This window comes from Alosa alosa, chromosome 5 (assembly GCF_017589495.1).
Source record: "Alosa alosa isolate M-15738 ecotype Scorff River chromosome 5, AALO_Geno_1.1, whole genome shotgun sequence".
Taxonomy (NCBI): domain Eukaryota; kingdom Metazoa; phylum Chordata; class Actinopteri; order Clupeiformes; family Clupeidae; genus Alosa; species Alosa alosa.
In genome coordinates, this window is record NC_063193.1 from 23,855,604 (window position 1) to 23,874,057 (window position 18,454).

At 43.2% G+C, this 18,454-nt stretch overlaps 2 protein-coding genes across 3 annotated transcripts; one reads left to right on the forward strand and one right to left on the reverse strand.

Annotated features, from left to right (window-relative positions):
* The first annotated feature begins 446 nt into the window (after positions 1–446).
* LOC125294253 (tripartite motif-containing protein 16-like) lies at positions 447–10,351 on the forward strand. 2 transcript variants are annotated; one of them, XM_048242772.1, is made up of 7 exons: positions 447–4,707; positions 4,978–5,631; positions 6,410–6,505; positions 7,328–7,561; positions 8,379–8,538; positions 8,989–9,042; positions 9,195–10,351. In XM_048242772.1, the coding sequence occupies exons 2-7, from the start codon at positions 5,038–5,040 to the stop codon at positions 9,743–9,745; spliced, it is 1,689 nt and encodes a 562-aa protein (XP_048098729.1). In that variant the 5' UTR covers positions 447–4,707; positions 4,978–5,037; the 3' UTR covers positions 9,746–10,351. The 2 variants fall into 2 exon arrangements, with proteins under 2 accessions (XP_048098729.1, XP_048098728.1); XM_048242771.1 differs by having other exon boundaries at positions 447–4,458.
* Positions 10,352–12,932: 2,581 nt separating this feature from the next.
* spaw (southpaw) lies at positions 12,933–14,975 on the reverse strand. Its single transcript, XM_048244524.1, has 4 exons — positions 14,741–14,975; positions 13,748–14,068; positions 13,263–13,675; positions 12,933–13,085 (listed from the first exon to the last, which is right to left on the reverse strand). Exons 1-4 carry the CDS (start codon positions 14,973–14,975, stop codon positions 12,933–12,935), a joined length of 1,122 nt encoding a protein of 373 aa, XP_048100481.1.
* Positions 14,976–18,454: the final 3,479 nt, after the last annotated feature.

Genomic DNA, 18,454 nt, shown 5'->3' on the forward strand with positions numbered 1-18,454 from the left:
AAGTGTGTGTGTGTGTGTTTTCTGTCCGTGGTTCTGTTTCTCCGTGTGTTTGTGGTATAGATCAGTAACAGTAGATTTCCAGACACGCACCTTGAGAAGCAAAGCAATAACACACACACACATACATACACACTTGATAATCTGACTTGACAAGAAGAAATAATTTATTTTTTGTATTGGTCCCCTGCACAATACAGATAGTAACACATTACAGAGACCGCACACACAAACACACACACACACACACACACACACACACACACACACACACACACACACACACCCTCCTCCTGTCTTTGACCATACTCTTCCCTTTATCTTGATCTCCTTCCCTCTCTTGTTGTCCTCCACCCACTAATCACTGTCCCTCCACAGTCTGATAGCACATTCTGGAATACATCTCCACCTGCCTCCACAGTCTAATAGCCTTCAGGAATACATCTCCACCTCCCCTCCACAGTCTAATAGCACATTCTGGAATACATCTCCACCTCACCCTCCACAGTCTAATAGCACATTCTGGAATACATCTCCACCTCACCCTCCACAGTCTGATAGCACATTCTGGAATACATCTCCACCTCACCCTCCACAGTCTGATAGCACATTCTGGAATACATCTCCACACCGAATGCCTCATCAAGTGATGCATGCTGTCAATTCTGTCATGATGATACCCACATTATGAGTATATTTGGAAAGCCATATTTGATCCCTGATCAGCTTTAATGTGAGTCCCACCTGTAACTCCTGCATACAACTATTGAGACATCCTGAACAGATCTTAAAGCCAGAGTTCTTAAAGAGTTCTTATAACCTTTTAGTGTTCAAAGCAATTTCACTCAGACCTTAGTGGTACAGCAATAACTCCACAGAAAGACAGGTGACTTCATCATCTGGTTGTTTGTCAGTTATTGACATACCTGCATACGTGTGTGTGGTATATGTGCATGTTTGTGTGTGTGTGTGTGTGAGAGAGAGAGAGAGAAAGAGAGGGAGTATTTAGTTAAACAGACTTGAAATAAACAACATAGTTCTCATTCTCCCATCATATCAGTCTAGCAAAATGTGAAAAAACGTGTGATGCGTAATGAATTTGAACTAGTGTGGTTTCTATGGAAACAATAGGTTCACCTCAGACCCATATCTCCCACTACCACCCACCCACCAACAAACACACATATACACACCCCAAACTGGTGTGTGTGTAGCTGGGAGGGGTGATGTCCTAGGCTGTGTGTATGTTTGTGTGTGTGTGTGTGTCAGAGAGAGAGAGAGAAGTTAGAAGAGGAGAAACGTGAGGGGTCACTCAAAGAACTCTCATTCTTATGCAAATAACCCCAAATGTATGCATGGCAGGAATTGTAGCACCTCTTTATAAACAAAATATGATGTCAGAGCCTGTGGACCAGCATATGCACAAACAAGACATATGATCCCACAGGATTACTCTGTGTGTGTTTGTGTGTGTCTATGTCCGTGTGTATATGTGTGGTGTGTGTGTGTGTGTGTGTAAGAGAGTTCAATGTTTCATGTCCTTCTGTTGCTCCCATTACATTGTAAATACATATGGCACCATTGTGTCATTTATACACACACACACACACACATACTGTACATACATACACATACAAGCATACATACAGTATACATACATAAATACATTCAGAATGTATGCTGCATATGCAGACATTAAAATACACGCGTCCACTTGGTATATGGTAGATGTTACATTGTAGCATATAGCGGTTCTTTCTCTGATGTGCTTAGATTTAATCTGTCTCCCACTTCCATTCTCCGAGGGAAATAGACCAGGGAAAGACTGGATGAGTGGAAGTGAAAGAGAGCTATATGAGAGAGCATGCAACTTTGTTTTCATGATTTGTATTCATCCATCTTGAGTTTTGGACCTGTCATTCTTACAATGTAGCAGTTTCCTATGGGGGATCATGTCATCTGAGTTCTCTAACCCTGCCACCCCCCTCTACCAAACAGACAGTGGAATGGTCCATAGCTTGCTCAAAAGGCAGCCTCTGCAGTCAAGTCCATATTGAAGCAAAAAAAAATGGGGGGGGGGGGGGCACTTCTGGCAAGTGGATATCAACAGGAACCACTGGAAAATGATGATATGAAATGTGGCTGACACTAGTGGAGACATATAATCCCATAGAGTGGACTGAAGACATCATTATCGCAATAGCATATTAATCAACCATTATGGAATGCAAACTGCGCACATGCACAGAAACATGTTTTTAATATTAATACATATACAGAAATATATGAAAAAATATACAAATATATATTTACTTAGAATGCTATGCACTTGCTAATGGGATCCACCCCACCCTGTCCGGGGTTGTAGTCATGTTATGGATGTACTGATAGCATCTTAGCAACCACCAGACTGCTGGGGAATGCCTGCTGCCGTGGAAACGGACCCACGGCTTGTTAACCTCTTTCTCCTGTGTTTTTTTATTGCTATGGAGATGGCAATATATGGAAAAAAATACAATCCTTTCAGCACTGCTGTGAGGGACATGTATGACCCTGTACACCAGCTCAAACATTTACAACATTAATAAAGAAAATAAATATCCACAGATATATCTGAGCATTTATCTGTGTCTGTTTGCGAGTATGTCTGGTTGTGTGCAAGGCTTTCAGAAAAAAAGCATCTCCCTCCTCATAAAAATCGTGAGGATTTGCTGTAGTACCTTTAAAGGTTTACCTGACAGACCTTAAGGAAGCCTTTGTTTAGGCAGTAAACTTTGTTTTGTAAAGTGTGTACAGTAATGTGTGTTTGTGTGAATGCCCATGTGTTGGTGCATGTACTCCCCAGATAACACAGTTTGTGTATGAATATACACAATACACAGCCGTTTTGTCCATGTTATACAACATGTAAATTCTATGTACTGCATGAATAGATGACATCAGCAAAGGAGAAATCAAAAAGGTTTATTGTAATTATTAACACAAGACACCGACACATACAGATACTAAGTGAAGACAATTTGCAGCTGTGCTTAACTCTCAGAAGAACGTTGGCACTCTGCTGAACATGTGACATTCCTCAGTAAGGCTTCAGTATGGGATGATGTGTGGACGCCCTCCTCCTCCCTTCCAGTCTACTGGTCTTTGCTTTGACATTACAATGCCACTAGAGGGCAGCAGGCCTCACTGACCCTTCCCAGTCCAGCTGGACATTTCTCTATTCTCTGCCATCAACACTGCAGGGACACCTCATACCTTCTGCTCTCTCTCTTGCCCTCTCTCTCTCTAACTGTTTGTGTATTTATTGATTATTGTTAACACATTGAAGCCAATATATGTTGCACTTACTCTACATGAGTTATTATGTCTTTAAAAATCTGAAATGATTTATAAAAATGAAATATGAATGGTTTTGTATTTTTCCCCCCTCTCCATGTCCCTGTGTCCCTCCCCCACCTTTCTCCCTCTGTCTGGACCCCCCACCTGCATCATTAAAACTCTTTGATGGCTGACGGCTCTTCATGGACTGTGTAGTGAAAGTGCTCTCTGTCCAACAGCTCAGTGCCATAACAGGGCTCCAGCCTCATTTAAACCCCAGAGGTGTCACTCAGGAGAAAGTGTGTGTGTAGTCATTAGTTTGTAAATGTGTATTCCACTGTGTGTAGGCTATGTGTGTGTGTGTGTGTGTTTGTGTGTGTGCGCGCCCGCGCGTGTCCAATGTCCAAAGGTAGCACTGTGATCTTGAATACCTCCAGCTTCTTCAGTAATTGTACTTAATACATGTTGTTGGTGTATATGTGTATAGCATAATGCTTGGATTAGTCCAGGCTTAGTGCATCCAACATTTTGTGCTTAAATCCCCATTACCTTTGTTTGAGATAATAATACATATAACATGGGGTTTTTATCAGAGTCGCCAACCCAAAAGAAGACACAGTTGTGTATTGTACGGAGATGTGAGACCGCCGGGCGGGGCAGAAAGGCAGGCTTGACAGCATCGGATACATGTTCTACCCGAGCGACCTCCTGGCATTCGACATAAAAGTTAATGGAGCGAAACATGTTGATTGAACCCGGCCATAGCGTATACGTCAGGATGTAGACGCACTGCACCAGGTCACCTCAAGAAACGTGCACTGTAATTCGCGTACAGCTTTTATGTCCTATTATTACTGTTTGAAAATGATGGAGAGGCTACAGCTATGTGATTGTCATCGATTGCATCGTATGACGGAATTGAGACGGTTAAGGGATTTGTTTATCCCTTGTCCTTCCCAGCGGGAGCGCGCTGGGCGGGGTCCGTGTGTCCGTGCCGCTGTCACTGCATGGTCTAGTGATCCCTGCAAGTCATCAGTTTTCCGCCGGCGCGAACGATAAGCGCCTGATAACATCAACGGACAAGTGGCGAATCAACACTGCCTTCGCGTCCACAGCTGTATCTCCCTGTTCTACAAGGAAGCGGTATGTAATTAAGCGTGTTAACTTTATGAGGAAACAGTCGACTACAGCTGACTTACAAGCGACACTGCACAGCCTATGGAGCTTCTGTTGTGGTGTGTGATGGACAGGCAGACTGACATGCGCATCCAGCCTGAAGCATTTAGGTTCTGTCACTGGTTGAGAGATGGAATTTGATGGATGCGAGTACCTTCTATAGGCTACATCGTCTACGTAGCCCACTACCTACGTAGCCCACCAACATACAGACATGTAAGCTCTAGTCAGGGTGCGGTTTTACAGCATTATGTGCATGCAATTAATTATAAACAGCTCTCTTATTTAGTCAGTTTGTGTCTTTGCCCGGTCAGGATGCAGGATATTTGCCGGAGTACATTAAGCTTTACAGCACCTGGTTGAGTTGATGTCAGAGAGGGTGATGTTGCTTTAACAAAACCCCCATATTAAAAAGTCACTCCTCTTGGATGTTGACTCAAAGCTGCTGAGGAAGCCTAACTGCCTGCTCGCTCTCTCCCTCTACAGCCTTTCTCTGTCCTCCTGTCCTCTCTGTTTGAGTGACTGTCCCTGCATTCCACCAAAGAGATGGCGGAGGCCTTGATAGCTGTGGCTCAGGACCAGTTTAGCTGTCCAGTGTGTTTGGACCTGCTGCGGGACCCTGTGACGCTCCCCTGCGGCCACAGCTACTGCACCGGCTGCATCAAGGGCTGCTGGGACCAGGAGGACCAGCGAGGCATCTACAGCTGCCCCCAGTGCCGGCAGACGTTCTCCCCTCGGCCAGTGCTCGGCCGCAACGCTATGCTGGCCGAGGTGGTGGAGAAGCTAAAGCACACGGGCGAGCAGGCCTTGGGCCCTGCGGCGCTGACCGTAGCCGGACCGGGCGACGTGGAGTGCGGCGTGTGCTCCGGCAACAAGCTGAAGGCAGTCAAGTCGTGCCTGGTATGCCTGGACTCCTACTGCCAGAGCCACTTCAGCTGCCACGAGGAGCTGCACGCAGTCAAGAGGCACCAGCTGGTGGACGCCTGCGCCCAGCTGCACGAGAAGATCTGCCACGCACACGACAAGCTGCTGGAGGTGTTCTGCCGCACGGACCAGCAGGTCATCTGCCTGCAGTGTGTCATGGACAAGCACAGTGGACACAAGACTGTGTCGGCCGCCACCGAGAGAGCTGAGAAACAGGTACACTGACTGATTACTGCTTATTTACATATTTATCATATTCATCCTATAGGTTTCATTATCCTACCAAAAGAGATTTCAGTCATCTGGTCACTCAAGGTCACCTGGTCCAAAATAATGTGGCATTCCAAGCATCTTTTATATTCCACTGCAGTTAAAACCCATTAAATGGTTGTTGTTGTTGTTGTAGATGTCGTTTAAGGATGTAGTTGGCCTTTTCTCTTTGATTGGAGATAATGGTCTGAAACCATTCAGAGACCCAACTGGAAAGCCTTGGAACGGGAGCTCATACATAACCATAACCACCCACTGTCACATTCCAAATGACTGGCCACATGATGAATCATGACCTCATTGCATGTGGGGACATTGCTCAACATATTTTCTTGCATATTTCCTTTGCCTTTGAAATGTTAAAGTCTTTGAAGTAGTATTGTTTGGAAAAGTGTGTAGAGCTCTGGAACCTGAAGTGAATGGTCAGATTTCAGCTGTAGTCAGTGATTGTTGTCTGTGTTTGTTTATTAGGTGACCAAGCACTGATACAGGCTCCTTCCCTTGTAAACATGAAGCACATAACAAAGCTTCTTTCCATTGGCATCTGCTATGCATAATACTTATACAATGGGTTGGGATACGCTCTTGTCCTTATAATAGGCCCTTGTATGTTAATGTGCAATTTAATAAAAGGTTGTGCTTAGCACAGGTTTTAAACACAGGCTGTTTTAGTGTGGGCATGTCTGTTCTCTAAAATGCACATGTGTGGTGTGTGGTTTAACAGAAGCAACTTGGGAAGAAGCAGCAGAAGTCCAGACATCACATCAAGGAGCGGGAGGAGAAGGCGGCCGAATTGAGAGATGCCATGAGCTCTCTTAAAGTAAGCAGGAGGAAGGAGGATTCTGCACGCAACATTGTTTTGCACAATGTCAAATTGTCACTGTATGCACAGAGTGAACTCAAAACAAAACTAAACACACTCAACATTAAACTAACTGCACAGGATATAAATATCGACATAATTATTGACTATAATTATAAATGGTTGCGTGCACTCTACCTCTTCAGTGATTGTCAAGTGTGACATGAAGTGTGAAGAGCAAAATAATTACCAGTTTAAAAAGAGATGAATTGGCACGGCATTGCTGTGAGATGCAGTTTATACCTGCCTGATGCAGAGAAAGCTAGTCACTGCAGAATGTGTGATGCAGTCAAGTGAATTTTCATGTCTGGTGTGTATACAGGGTTTAGTGTGTGTGTGTGTGTGTGTGTGTGTGTGTGTGTGTGTGTGTGTGTGTGTGTGTGTGTGTGTGTGTGTGAGAGAGAAAGAGAGAGAGAGAGATGCTGTGAAATATGAATATGTTTCTCAGTCCAGCTTTTTGTTATGTTGAAAGAATAGTTCTTTAGTGCAGTGCTTATCCCTCACAGAGAGTGCTGAGCTTCTGTCTGCAGTGTGAGTGTGTGTGTGTGCGCGCGTGTGTTTCTGATGCAGTAGAACTGAATTCTGATGCAGTAGAACTGAATCGGCACTCTGCAGTGACGCAGACTGAGTTGGGTTCTTGGACACAGCGAGTTCCTTCGCATAGTGTGTTCTTTTGAAGTGAAACTATACTCTCCTCTCCACTCCTTCCCTCTTCTCCCTCTCCTCTCCTTTTAACTCCTCTAACCCTCTTTGCTCCTCTCCTCTCCCCCGGTGACACAGTCCTCCACGGGTACAGCGCTCAGCTTCAGCGAGCGCATCTTCAGCGAGCTGCTGGTGTCCATTGAGAAGCGGCGCTCCAAGCTGGAGGAGGTGATCCTGGCCCAGGAGCGTGCCGAGCTGCAGCGGGCTGCCAGCTTCCTGGAGCGGCTGGAGCAGGAGATCTCCGCACTGCGCCAGCGAGAAGCTGAGCTGGAGCAGCTCTCGCACACCGAGGACCACGTCCAGTTCCTCCAGGTATGAGGAGATCACTTAGCCTAGAAATCTAGACGTCGTTTGGTGGGCTTAACATAATGATTGATGGCAGAGTTGCAACGGTTTGGCTTGAATTCCCTGCTACTTGAAAACAAATATCCTATTGCGTCCTATTGCGTGCAGAGGGAATTTGAAAGACAACTGATTATCCCGCCCCTCAGACTGAGCACTGCGAACGGTGAGTGCCCAGACCCTACATTTTAATGTGGGTCTGGCTCGCCAGGCTAGAGATCACTGGTATTTGCCCTAAGATAAGAATGGTTGGTTTTGTTGTAGTGAGAGTGATGTACACAAAACAACACACATCCAAAATCTCAACCGGGGTGCTGGACCATGGAACAGGCCTAACAATATCAGTAAATAAAGTCCTCCACACCAGTATTTGCTCTCCCGTCTGCAGTCTGAAGGGTTCACACCAGAAACGTCACGAGTAAAAAAGATAATTAGGAGCAAATACTGATGTGGCCGACTTTGTTTACTTTACTTGTTGTTACCTCTTGAACCTTTCCTCCTCCTATCAGTCCTATCAGTGCTATCAGTGCTATCAGTGCTATCAGTGTGCTGCTCTTGCCTTTGCCCTTAGTGCAGCTTACTTGAAATAGAAATATTATTCTTGTGTACTTTTAATAATATGTAAAAGTTGTAGTTCATGGTAAGACCTTTCTGAATTATGAATTCCTTGAATTTCCCCTTGGGATCAATAAAGTATCTATCTATCTATCTATCTGTTTTTTTTTTATTATTAATTCTTCTGCTTTTTATTTAATTTGCTTATTCTTCATGGTGTTCTTGTTTGTAGAGATTCCAGTCTCTGCGCAGCTGTCCAGTACTTGAGGAATTACCCAGCACAACTATCAGTTCTATGTTGCCTGTTCAGGACCTTTTAAGGGCTGCCAATGATGTGAAAATGAGGACCGAAGATCTGCTGAATAAGCAAATAGACAAGATATCTCTCTATGGTATGCAAAAGAACTCCTCACGGGGACATCGTATATCTTTATAAAACACCATATCCACTGCTCACAAAACTAGCCCTGTGTTGCTAGAATGCTAGTTAGCTTTAAGATGAAGTGGCTTGGGACATTATGGTGTATGTTTATATATGATTCTTTCCGTTGATTTGGCTGACACTTATCTAAAGCGACTTACATACGTCAATCATGTAAGCACCAGGGCCACTGCTCCCAGAACATTTGGGACTACTGTATGGCTTGCTTGGCTCCTTAACCACTAGGCTATTCATGATAGTTAGATAGATACAAATTAGGTTACAAATTATTTCTTCCATTGCTCCATATGCTTCCATTCAGTACCAAACAGACTGGAGTGAATGTTATAATAGTATGATATTGAAGTTTGATTTTGAGGAAATGTGTTCCTATATTTGTCATTCATTTTTATCTCTGCAGAGCCTCAGATTGCACCAGCTGCTGAGCCAAAGACCAGAGACGAGTTCTTACAATGTAAGTCGCACCAATCAACTTATCGACATAAATACCTCTAAAAGCCACATAAAACTGGTTTACTCTGACTGCCAATTAGAGTCAATGTTCAATAATAGTGTATGAGTTTCTGTGTAAAATGCTAAGTAAAGGTTTTCTCTGATTTCTACCAGATTTCTGTCAACTGACACTGGATCCCAATACTGCTTTCAAGCGTCTGAACCTGACTGAGGGGAACCTAGAGGCCATATCCACCAACCAGGACCAGGCTCTGCCTGATCACCCTGAGCGCTTCAACCACAGGCCGCAGGTGCTGTGCCGCGAGGCCCTGAGCACTAAGTCCTACTGGGAGTTTGAGTGGATGGGGAAGTGTGGCGTGGAGGCTGTGGTGTCCTACAAGGGCATCAGCAGGAAAGGCCTGGGCAACGAGTGTCTGTTCGGCTTCAACGACCAGTCCTGGTGCTTCATCTGCGCGCCGGCCAGGCACATCTTTTGGCACGACTCGGTGAAAGCCGAGCTGCCGGGGCCGGGCTCCACGAGGGTGGGCGTGTATCTGGACCCACCAGCAGGACTGCTAGCCTTCTACCGCGTCACCGACCCCACAACCTCTGACCCCACAATGACCCTCCTCCACAGGGTCCACACCACCTTCACCCAGCCTCTCTACCCTGGCTTTGGGTTTGGGCTGGGGGCCAGCGTCAGGGTTTGCTGTCTGAAGGACTGAACAAGACTCTGGATGCTCTCACAAATTCCCCTCCAGCAAGCCATTTCTCATGTTTATTCTGCCAAAAAAGCACAGAAGACTGTTGAAGGTTGTGGAGATATTTAGATTACTGTATATAATTATACAAACAAGTAAAACATTTCTTCAAGCTGTGAATGGTGGGGGTTCGGAAAGAGTGCAAACCATTTGCTGCAATAGTTCTGAAACTCTTCGGCAAGGGGTTTAAAACACCAACCAGTTATACTATTTTAGGATGACCAAAGACTCTGTTGGTTGGCTCTAGCACATATGGAAAGCTGTCTCAATGGGAACTCGGTGGTTTTCACGAAACTGCACAATAGCATAAAGTAAACCAAAATTAAACCTGCACTAAATCTGAACTTTCCCCCAGTACCTGCTGTTCCAGTCTTCTCTGGTTGCCCTTTGATTTGCTGCTCCGGCTGATGGAACCGCTTTAAGATCCTCGTGTCCTCATCAGCTGTAAAATGCCTTACCTGTCTCTGGTGCCATGTGTCATTTGTCATGTCATGTCTAATAACTATTTATCCTAACTCACCAGCATTCTGTCACAAACATTTGATGCCAATTAAAAACTGCAATATTTGATATTGTCTGTCTTGCTTAAAGGTGTAGCCTTTGTTAGGATTAAGAATAATATGTTAAAATCCATTGTCTATGCCTATAGACAGGATTCCTATGGTCATGGAAAGCCTCAAGTCATGGAATTGTAAAATCCCATTTTCCAGGCCTGGAGAAATCATAGAATTTAGTAAATGAATTGAAAGTTTTGGAAAAGTCATGAAATTTAATTTTGTCATACCAGGGACATATGTAGGAGGTAGCATAGGCTATATTATGTCACAGACTGCGATCACTTCTTTTCTATTAGACATAGAATGGTGGGGATGTGTGTCGGCAGGGTTTCAGTCCAAATGTTTGAAGTGTATAACTGTTTCAGTGTTTAAGTCAGACTATTAAGTCGTTGGAATAATGGGGTATTGGAACAATGAGCAGCCCCCACTGAGGTGACTGCCTCGTAGGCTCACAGGTTGTTGAAGGAGAGTGCTTCACCTAGCTAGCTAGTCAAGCTCAGTGATTCTATGCTTTTGTGAGAAGGCACTCTTAAAGCAAGAATTTCCCAGTCACACTTTAAAATATGACAGCTATTTAAATAATTATGAATAATACTGACCTTACAGTAATACATACCTGGCTCTTATCCAAGAACACTAGTGTGTGCAATGCCACAGTTTGAGAACCAACCAATCTTGTTGTTGAAGTCACATTTCATAATCAGCCCCTGTAACGTAACGTGAAAATGTCATGGAAATTTCATTCAAGGTCATTGAAAAGTCATGGAAAGGTTTTGAAATTTTGACAGTGAAAAAGGGTGGGAACCCTGTAGAATACACGTGTAGTCTTCACAACCAATCACAACAGGCACAAACACACACATTCACACATATTGTACAGTTAACCCTTTTTGCAGTCAAGTTCTCACACTCTCAACTTGCCCTTCTCAGCTTTCTCTTCCTGCCCCCCTCTAAATAAACACAGCCCTGCTCATGGCGTCTCTCATCTCCCACTCCCTCCTCCCCCCGCTTTCATTTAGCACTCCTCCCCTCTCTGCTGGCCTTCTGTCTCTCCATCAGCACATCCTGCACTTGGCCCTTGGAGGAAATGGCTGATGAGCACCTCCCGTCAGACATGCTGTATAACTATAAACAGTCTCAAATGAGTTAGGCTTTTGTGTTTGGTGAGCGTGTGTGTGGCGACTGAATGGCTGGTTAGTTCCAATCCACATTTGGTGGCGCTTTTGAGGTTAGAGGAGGGCAGCTCTCCCACACTGCTGTCCTGCCCTGTCCTGCCCTGTCCAGCCTCAGACACTGACCAGTTCAACCAGACAGCTCTGTTCAGATCTCTTGTCTGGCTGTCAGGCAATGTGCTTCATCCAGTCAGAGTGTGCCTATCTTACACAAATCCTAGACTACATGGAAGTGTTCTTAGTCAGTGTAACAGAATAATGATTGCCGTTTATTTGACAGTAGATTGAAATGACCTACAGTATACTAGAAAAATAGTTATGTGCTACTGCTGTGCCACCTACTACAGTTGTTTTGTACAATTGTCTCTGAGATCATTTTTACATTTCACACTATTAATTAAGTGCACTCATTTAGCACTGGTGTGATACAAAATTAACTCAATAACCACAGTTTGAAATTCATAAATATCTTTCTCGGTCAATGTTCAGGGAAAATGCTGAGTAGGCTAATAAGGCTCAAAGTAGATTTTGCTGACATTTAGATACTTTCTTCAAGACAGTTCACTTACAGTAGCCTACAGCTTAATACCTGGGTTTTATGTTTTCTGCAAAGACATTGTATGTTCCACAACATTGCGCATACGTTGATAAGCACCATCAACTCACTGAACTAACCCAAAGTGTTTTTATGGGATAGAACATTTGCTTATGGTGGCATAGACTTATTTTGTATCAGGGAAATGAAGTGTTTTGTTCATTGAAGTGCATTTTGCATTAAAGATTAACGGATGTGTGCAGGTATTTTCTGGACATCTTATTTTCAAAAGAGTGTGAACAATAGCAAAAAAAGACTGTTCAGATATGGATATTTTATCAAAAAGTTTTTGATTACAAACAATGAAACTTAATCACATGAAATGTGTGACTGAAATATATAATACTTTATTATTATGACAAAATTTTTGCAATACAATATCAGAGCTGTGATAAAGAAGTTCAACCACTCCCTAAAACAGAGCACTGAACCAATGATCAAGTCAGAAACATTTAAACATAAAATATTAATACATTGTATTAAATACATAGATTTCTCCAAAAAGCTAACTTGACTTTGTACATTATATTAAAACACAAAATAAAAATATATTACATACACATAGTTGGATCATATCAAAATCTTCAGAAATGTACCAGTGGTCACGTTTTTGTATATTTAAATACAAAGCATATCTAAAATATACATTCAAAATGCTAATAACACATGTCTTCAATACATAGTTCATAATACTTTTTGTCATTTCATTTCATTAGTCATTTGAAAAGTTCAATGTTGTTGTGTCCGCAAAAACAAAATCCTGAAAAAATATCTCAGGCATTTCAAGAGCATATATGGACAAACACAAGCGTGCATGTTTGTTGGCATCACTGGCAGCCACACTCCTCCACCACCATGTCCTCATGATGTCGAAGCACCACACCATCATCCTCGTAATACAGCATAGACAGCGGGCTCAAGCGTGTGGGCACACAAGACGGGCACGTAACCCGCTCAGGGTGGTATAACCGCAGCAAACTCTGGGGAGGGAGAGAAGAGAGAATGTTACTTCATCGCACATGAGGCCGCGTTCTTTACTGAGACACCTACAGTAGTATTCGGTGATGATCTATTAAAGGCCTCCCAACTCAATCAGTACTAACTAATTATCAGCTTGCATAGGTGTTGTGTTATAACAGTTATTTTGTGAGACTCACCTGCATGTATGCATGGTTGGTGGGCTTGAAGCTCTCATCCAGTGGTGAGGGACACTCCCCCTCACAGCGGTAGGCGTTATAGCGCTTTGGATGGACGATCCACTGGTCCCAGCCGATCTGATCAAAGTCCACCCACATGTCGACCCGTTGGCACAGTGGCCTGGCTGGGCTCTCTGCTGTGGCCTGAGTCGGGGTCTCGGGCGTGACCTCAGGTGAGGGGAGGTGCTCGGGCTCCAGCCGGTTCCTCTTGTGTCTCCGGGTCAGCGGGCCCTCCTTTGGGATGACCGGTGGAGTCAGCTGAGGGGTGACGTGTTTGGAGTGCTGTGCCGTCTGCAGTAAACTGGGGACAGGGCTTCGAGTCCGCTGCTCCGAGAACACCACCATCAACACATGCCCGGTCGTCGCGTGGTTGACTCCCGGCCTGTGGTGGGCGAGTCCTGGGCGAGTGGATGTCATGCCCTCTGTTGTGCCCTTTATCTCAACACCACTGCCTTCCTCAGTCCAACCGCTCCCAAGCTCTGCTCCCTCAGTCCAGTGTGGAGCCTGGTCCTGCTGCAGCCAGTACCTGAGCAGGGCACTGACATTGAATACCTGCCACGAGTGCGGCCTGTGCTGGGGTGCGGCGCGGATTCGGCCCAGTAACAACTCCTGGCCATTGTGGGCATGGAACACATCCAGCAGAACACGTTTGGAGCCAAAGAATTCTGGTACTCGGAGCCGCAGCTCTGCCAGATGCACCATGTCAGTTGGCAGCAAGGACGTAAGGTCAAAGGTAATGCTCCAGTGATCACCAACCTGATAACATCCTGGAATAAAAGATAAAACAGTAAAGCTTTAGACTGCGTGACTATACTGCAAGATGAACCATGCCTATGTAATCCTATTAGTTAAAGCCTTATGGTTTCGATGTTGTTTCGGCAACGTAATTGTACAACTTATTTTGCAAATAGAGCAAATAAGAACGGTCGAATGGCCGTGTTTGCATCTATGGCCACTCACCATATGACAGTTTTACCAATCGTACCAGAACGTTAACCCGCTGGCAAAAGAGGGAATAGAAGAAGGGAAATGTGTATTGTGTCTCCGTTTAGACTTCAACAGACGTCTCCGAGGCTAATACACATGGCTCGAGCACATAAAACGCAGAAACTCTTTCAAGTGAAATCAGCACTCTGTCACTCCCGTGCTCCTGAGATAAGCACTGACAGCGCGCCTGACAGATGCTGCGTGCTCAGAAGACACCCCAGAGCCAACAAAGACAAAAAATAAAACGTGAAACGTTGTTATAAAGCCTACCAATAGTTTCTATTCAAAGTGAAAACTAAAAGTGTAATGTACACTGTGGATGTTAATTTTCACTTTGAATAAAACTCTCGATGTCAGGTAGGCTACTGATAGAAGATGGAAACAAATGGAAAATCAACATTAATAACATACAAGGGATGACTTGGGAAGATATAACAAGAGGAGATTCTCACCTTTTGCTGTTACACTAACAACTGAGTTGGCCTGACGCAGAGGGTTGGCCTCCTCAGTGGTACCTGCAGATTCGTGGTCAGCTGCTCGGTATGACCGATAAAGCTGCATCATGTAGAGCGGAAAGTTGCGCTGGTGGTGTGCGGCTCCACTGAAAGCCAATCTCGGCCCGTCAAGATTCCATTGGACGGATAAACTATTTGCTGGATAAATTCCAGAGTTGCCTATCTTAACCATGCAGCACACCACAGCTAAACGGGCATATAAATCCATAATTTATCAAAACTGTGCGGTTTCTAAAACGACAAACGACTGACGAACAGCACGAATATAGAGTCCGTGCCTCGTTCCTCCGAGAAAGACTGTGTGACAGTGATGTCCGTCTCTGAAGAACTCGCGTGGTGGCCTGACTTTTATAGAGGCCATCTGGCCTGATGACCCTCACGAACCCTCTGATCTCAGGCAGCGCGCAGGCCTGTCAAGTTCACCCTCTCCTCAAAGCAGGAGGTTTATAGGCGCGATGTTTATCCAGTGCTGCACTAGACGTTTGATGACACCAGTTCACAGAACTGTCACTGTCTAATAGCGTGTGTCTGCTGGTAAATAACTCTTGGATAACTCTTTAGCCCACCAGGCACTCTTGAATGTAGTCCTAGTAGTCAAATGGCCACTTTTTTCATGCACATTTTCATGTGCTAGAGGTATAAGTGGAGGATTAAGATGTAGTGCACACATACTGTATTCAGCAATACTGTTTCCGAGTGGATAAAAACACCACATTTTACAATGAGGCTTCTTTAGAACCGACTGAGTGATTTTAGCCTAGGAGCCCAACAGAGATTTTGAAAATTCCCACACAGAGCACAAAAACAGTTTTGATCAACATGCAATCACTACAGGTGAATAGGGTAAAAAATGTAACTCATAGATATCACCATGAAACTTGCCCAGTTGTTTACTCACGTAAATACAAATATGTTTTGCATTGCAAGTTTTCAGAAATATCATGTTTAAACATGCAGATTAGGCATTATATGTGTAAAAATATGGTAATTTGATATAATTCCGAAAACAGAAATATGAATGTTGGATAAAGTCAGAAAAAATATTTGTTTTGTTAACATATTAGATCAAAGTTTGGTAAATACATCCATAAAGGGTTATAAAGCATTCATAAAGCCTTGCGATTATTGACATAGTATATTCATACTAGTGTTAATTTCTTCAGAAGAGAAGAGAGGAAATATGTTCGTCAACGACCTTTTTTTTCATGACTAAGACAAGACGATGACGAGATGGCAGTAATGTCCTGAAACACTGACTAAGACTATCTTAAGATGCATTATTGTTGACGAAAAAAGACGAGACTAAAATGTTTTGCATGAAATAAAAACTAAGATAAAACTCGTCTACAAAATGAGAAGACCGAATATCTAGCTGTTACGTTTTCAAAATATTCCGAATGAGTTCATACGCAACAGCTTTCCTGTAGGCTAGTCTACGTGCTGTTGCTGCAACCAGAGAATGTCTAATAAGGGGAGAACCTTCACTCTCGGAACTCTTCCGGTGTGGTACTGCATCTAGGGGCGCTCGCGGGCGAGTCCAGAATGAATGGAGGTCTATGGAGCTGTACCCCTCAAAATCCACTTTTCTCGGGATATACATTTTTTTCAAGTAATTTGAATATTGTATTCGAAAGGGGAGACAAAGACAATACACTTGGTTGAGTATTATATTTTTTAAAGTCACTTAATTGTTTCAAAAAAGCCTTTCAAACGTGTCAATGACGTCATTCATTAGCATGATCATAGCATAGCATAGCATAGCATCAATGCTAGCGTGTTATGGGCAACAACGACCCAACCTGTAAGAAAACGAAAGCACATGACTCCCGGATTATTTCACTTTTGATTGATAATCCATATCCATTTTGCGAAAAATAAAATAAAATCTGAGGATTTCAGTTGTTAAATAGGTGAAAACAATAAATGTAGCCATGTAGCTCCATAGGACCCCATGTATTTTGGACTTCGCCCTTGATCGCCATCTAGGTGAACTCTGGTGAACTGCAGCCAAATTCGGTTTGTATGGGATTAATAGAGAGTGGGGAGGTTCTCCGTAGACGGGCTCTGCTGCAACCCTGTGGCTGCAACACGAAACTACATGGAACAAGAACACTGGAGATTTCTGCCAGAGTTAGCAAGAAGAACGCAGAAGTTGAAGCTTTTCTCATACAAATTAACATCCCCCAGAATGTCCATACAAACATGTTCATCATGTAATGTCAACTATTTAACTAGTTAGACTGATGATGCAAAGTTTGCTAGCAAGTAAGCTAATATGGAAAGTTCGCAAGCAAGTTAGCTATGGCTAAGATGGAGAGTCTGTTTGGGGAATGTGTTGTGTTTGGGCGCATATCGCCATCTAGCGAGGCGGAGTAAAACATTAATACTTTGGCCTACGACAGTGGCCTTTTTCAGTTTCAGGACCACTTAACTAACCCTAGCTAAAAAAAAAAAAAAGATTAGACCTACTTCAACAGTAGGCCTAGCCTATAATTAGTCTACACAATAGGCCTACTCACTGAACCACCTTGCTTATTGTCTTTGCACTTTGCTTATTGTGTGGATTCATACTGTATGATTTAAACTGGCATATCTTACATAGACAGTGTTGCAGAACTGTTTTTACATACAAGTTGGTTCAATATTGCAAACAACTCATCTATATTATATTTTACCATGTCTGCTCACGGACCACTTGGGATAGCTTGCGGACCACCAGTGATCCCCGGATCACGCTTTGAGAAACACTGGTCTACGAATATGACAGTGGTCCAGTCAAATCTTTTACTGTCTATGGTCAAATCCCAGCCGAGCTATAACTGTAGCTCGACTTACCTGTGCATGTAAACATACTGACTGACAAAAAATCAGAATGAGTAATTATAACAGACGAGTAGCCCTGTGGACACACAATATTGTTGGAAAATTGAGATGTGTGAAACACTATTTGACTCAAATGGTAATCAGAAATAATTTGTTATAAAAAAAAAGACTAAAATGTGTTGACTAAAACTGACTAAGACTAAGATACCTTTAGTTTTCTTTTGACTAAAATTAGACTAAAATGACGAGACCTTTAGTTGACTAAAACTTGACTAACAAAAATTATATTTGAATGACTAAATATGATAATAAAAAAAAGGCAGAGGCGCACTCAAGGGCTTGATTCTAATACAAATTTGTATTAATTTCTTTTCTGTTCTGCAATTTCGAGGAAATTAAACTTTGCAGACTGTGCCGAACATTCAATTTTTTCATACTCAATGGCCTTATGGCACAAAAAGGCTTATTGTATGATTATGCTACATGACAGAGATACAATATACCCACCACTGTAATCAGGAGAAATAGCCCTTTCAAATGGTATAAAATATAATGAATAAGTTTGAGGAGAACATACATAATTTTTTAAAAATATCTTTAAAATTTTTCTCCCATTTTCTATTGTAGATAGAGAATAACATAGAGTGTATGGGAGATTCACAATTTTGTCCTCTACTCAGTGATAAAAACAGAATCAATGTGTCACCTTTTGTTCAAAAGATATACCCACCATTGTAATCAGGAAAACTAGCCCTTTAAAATGGCGCACATCATAGTTAATACATTTGTGTGTACCACACACTGTTTTTAAACAAAACCTTCAAAATT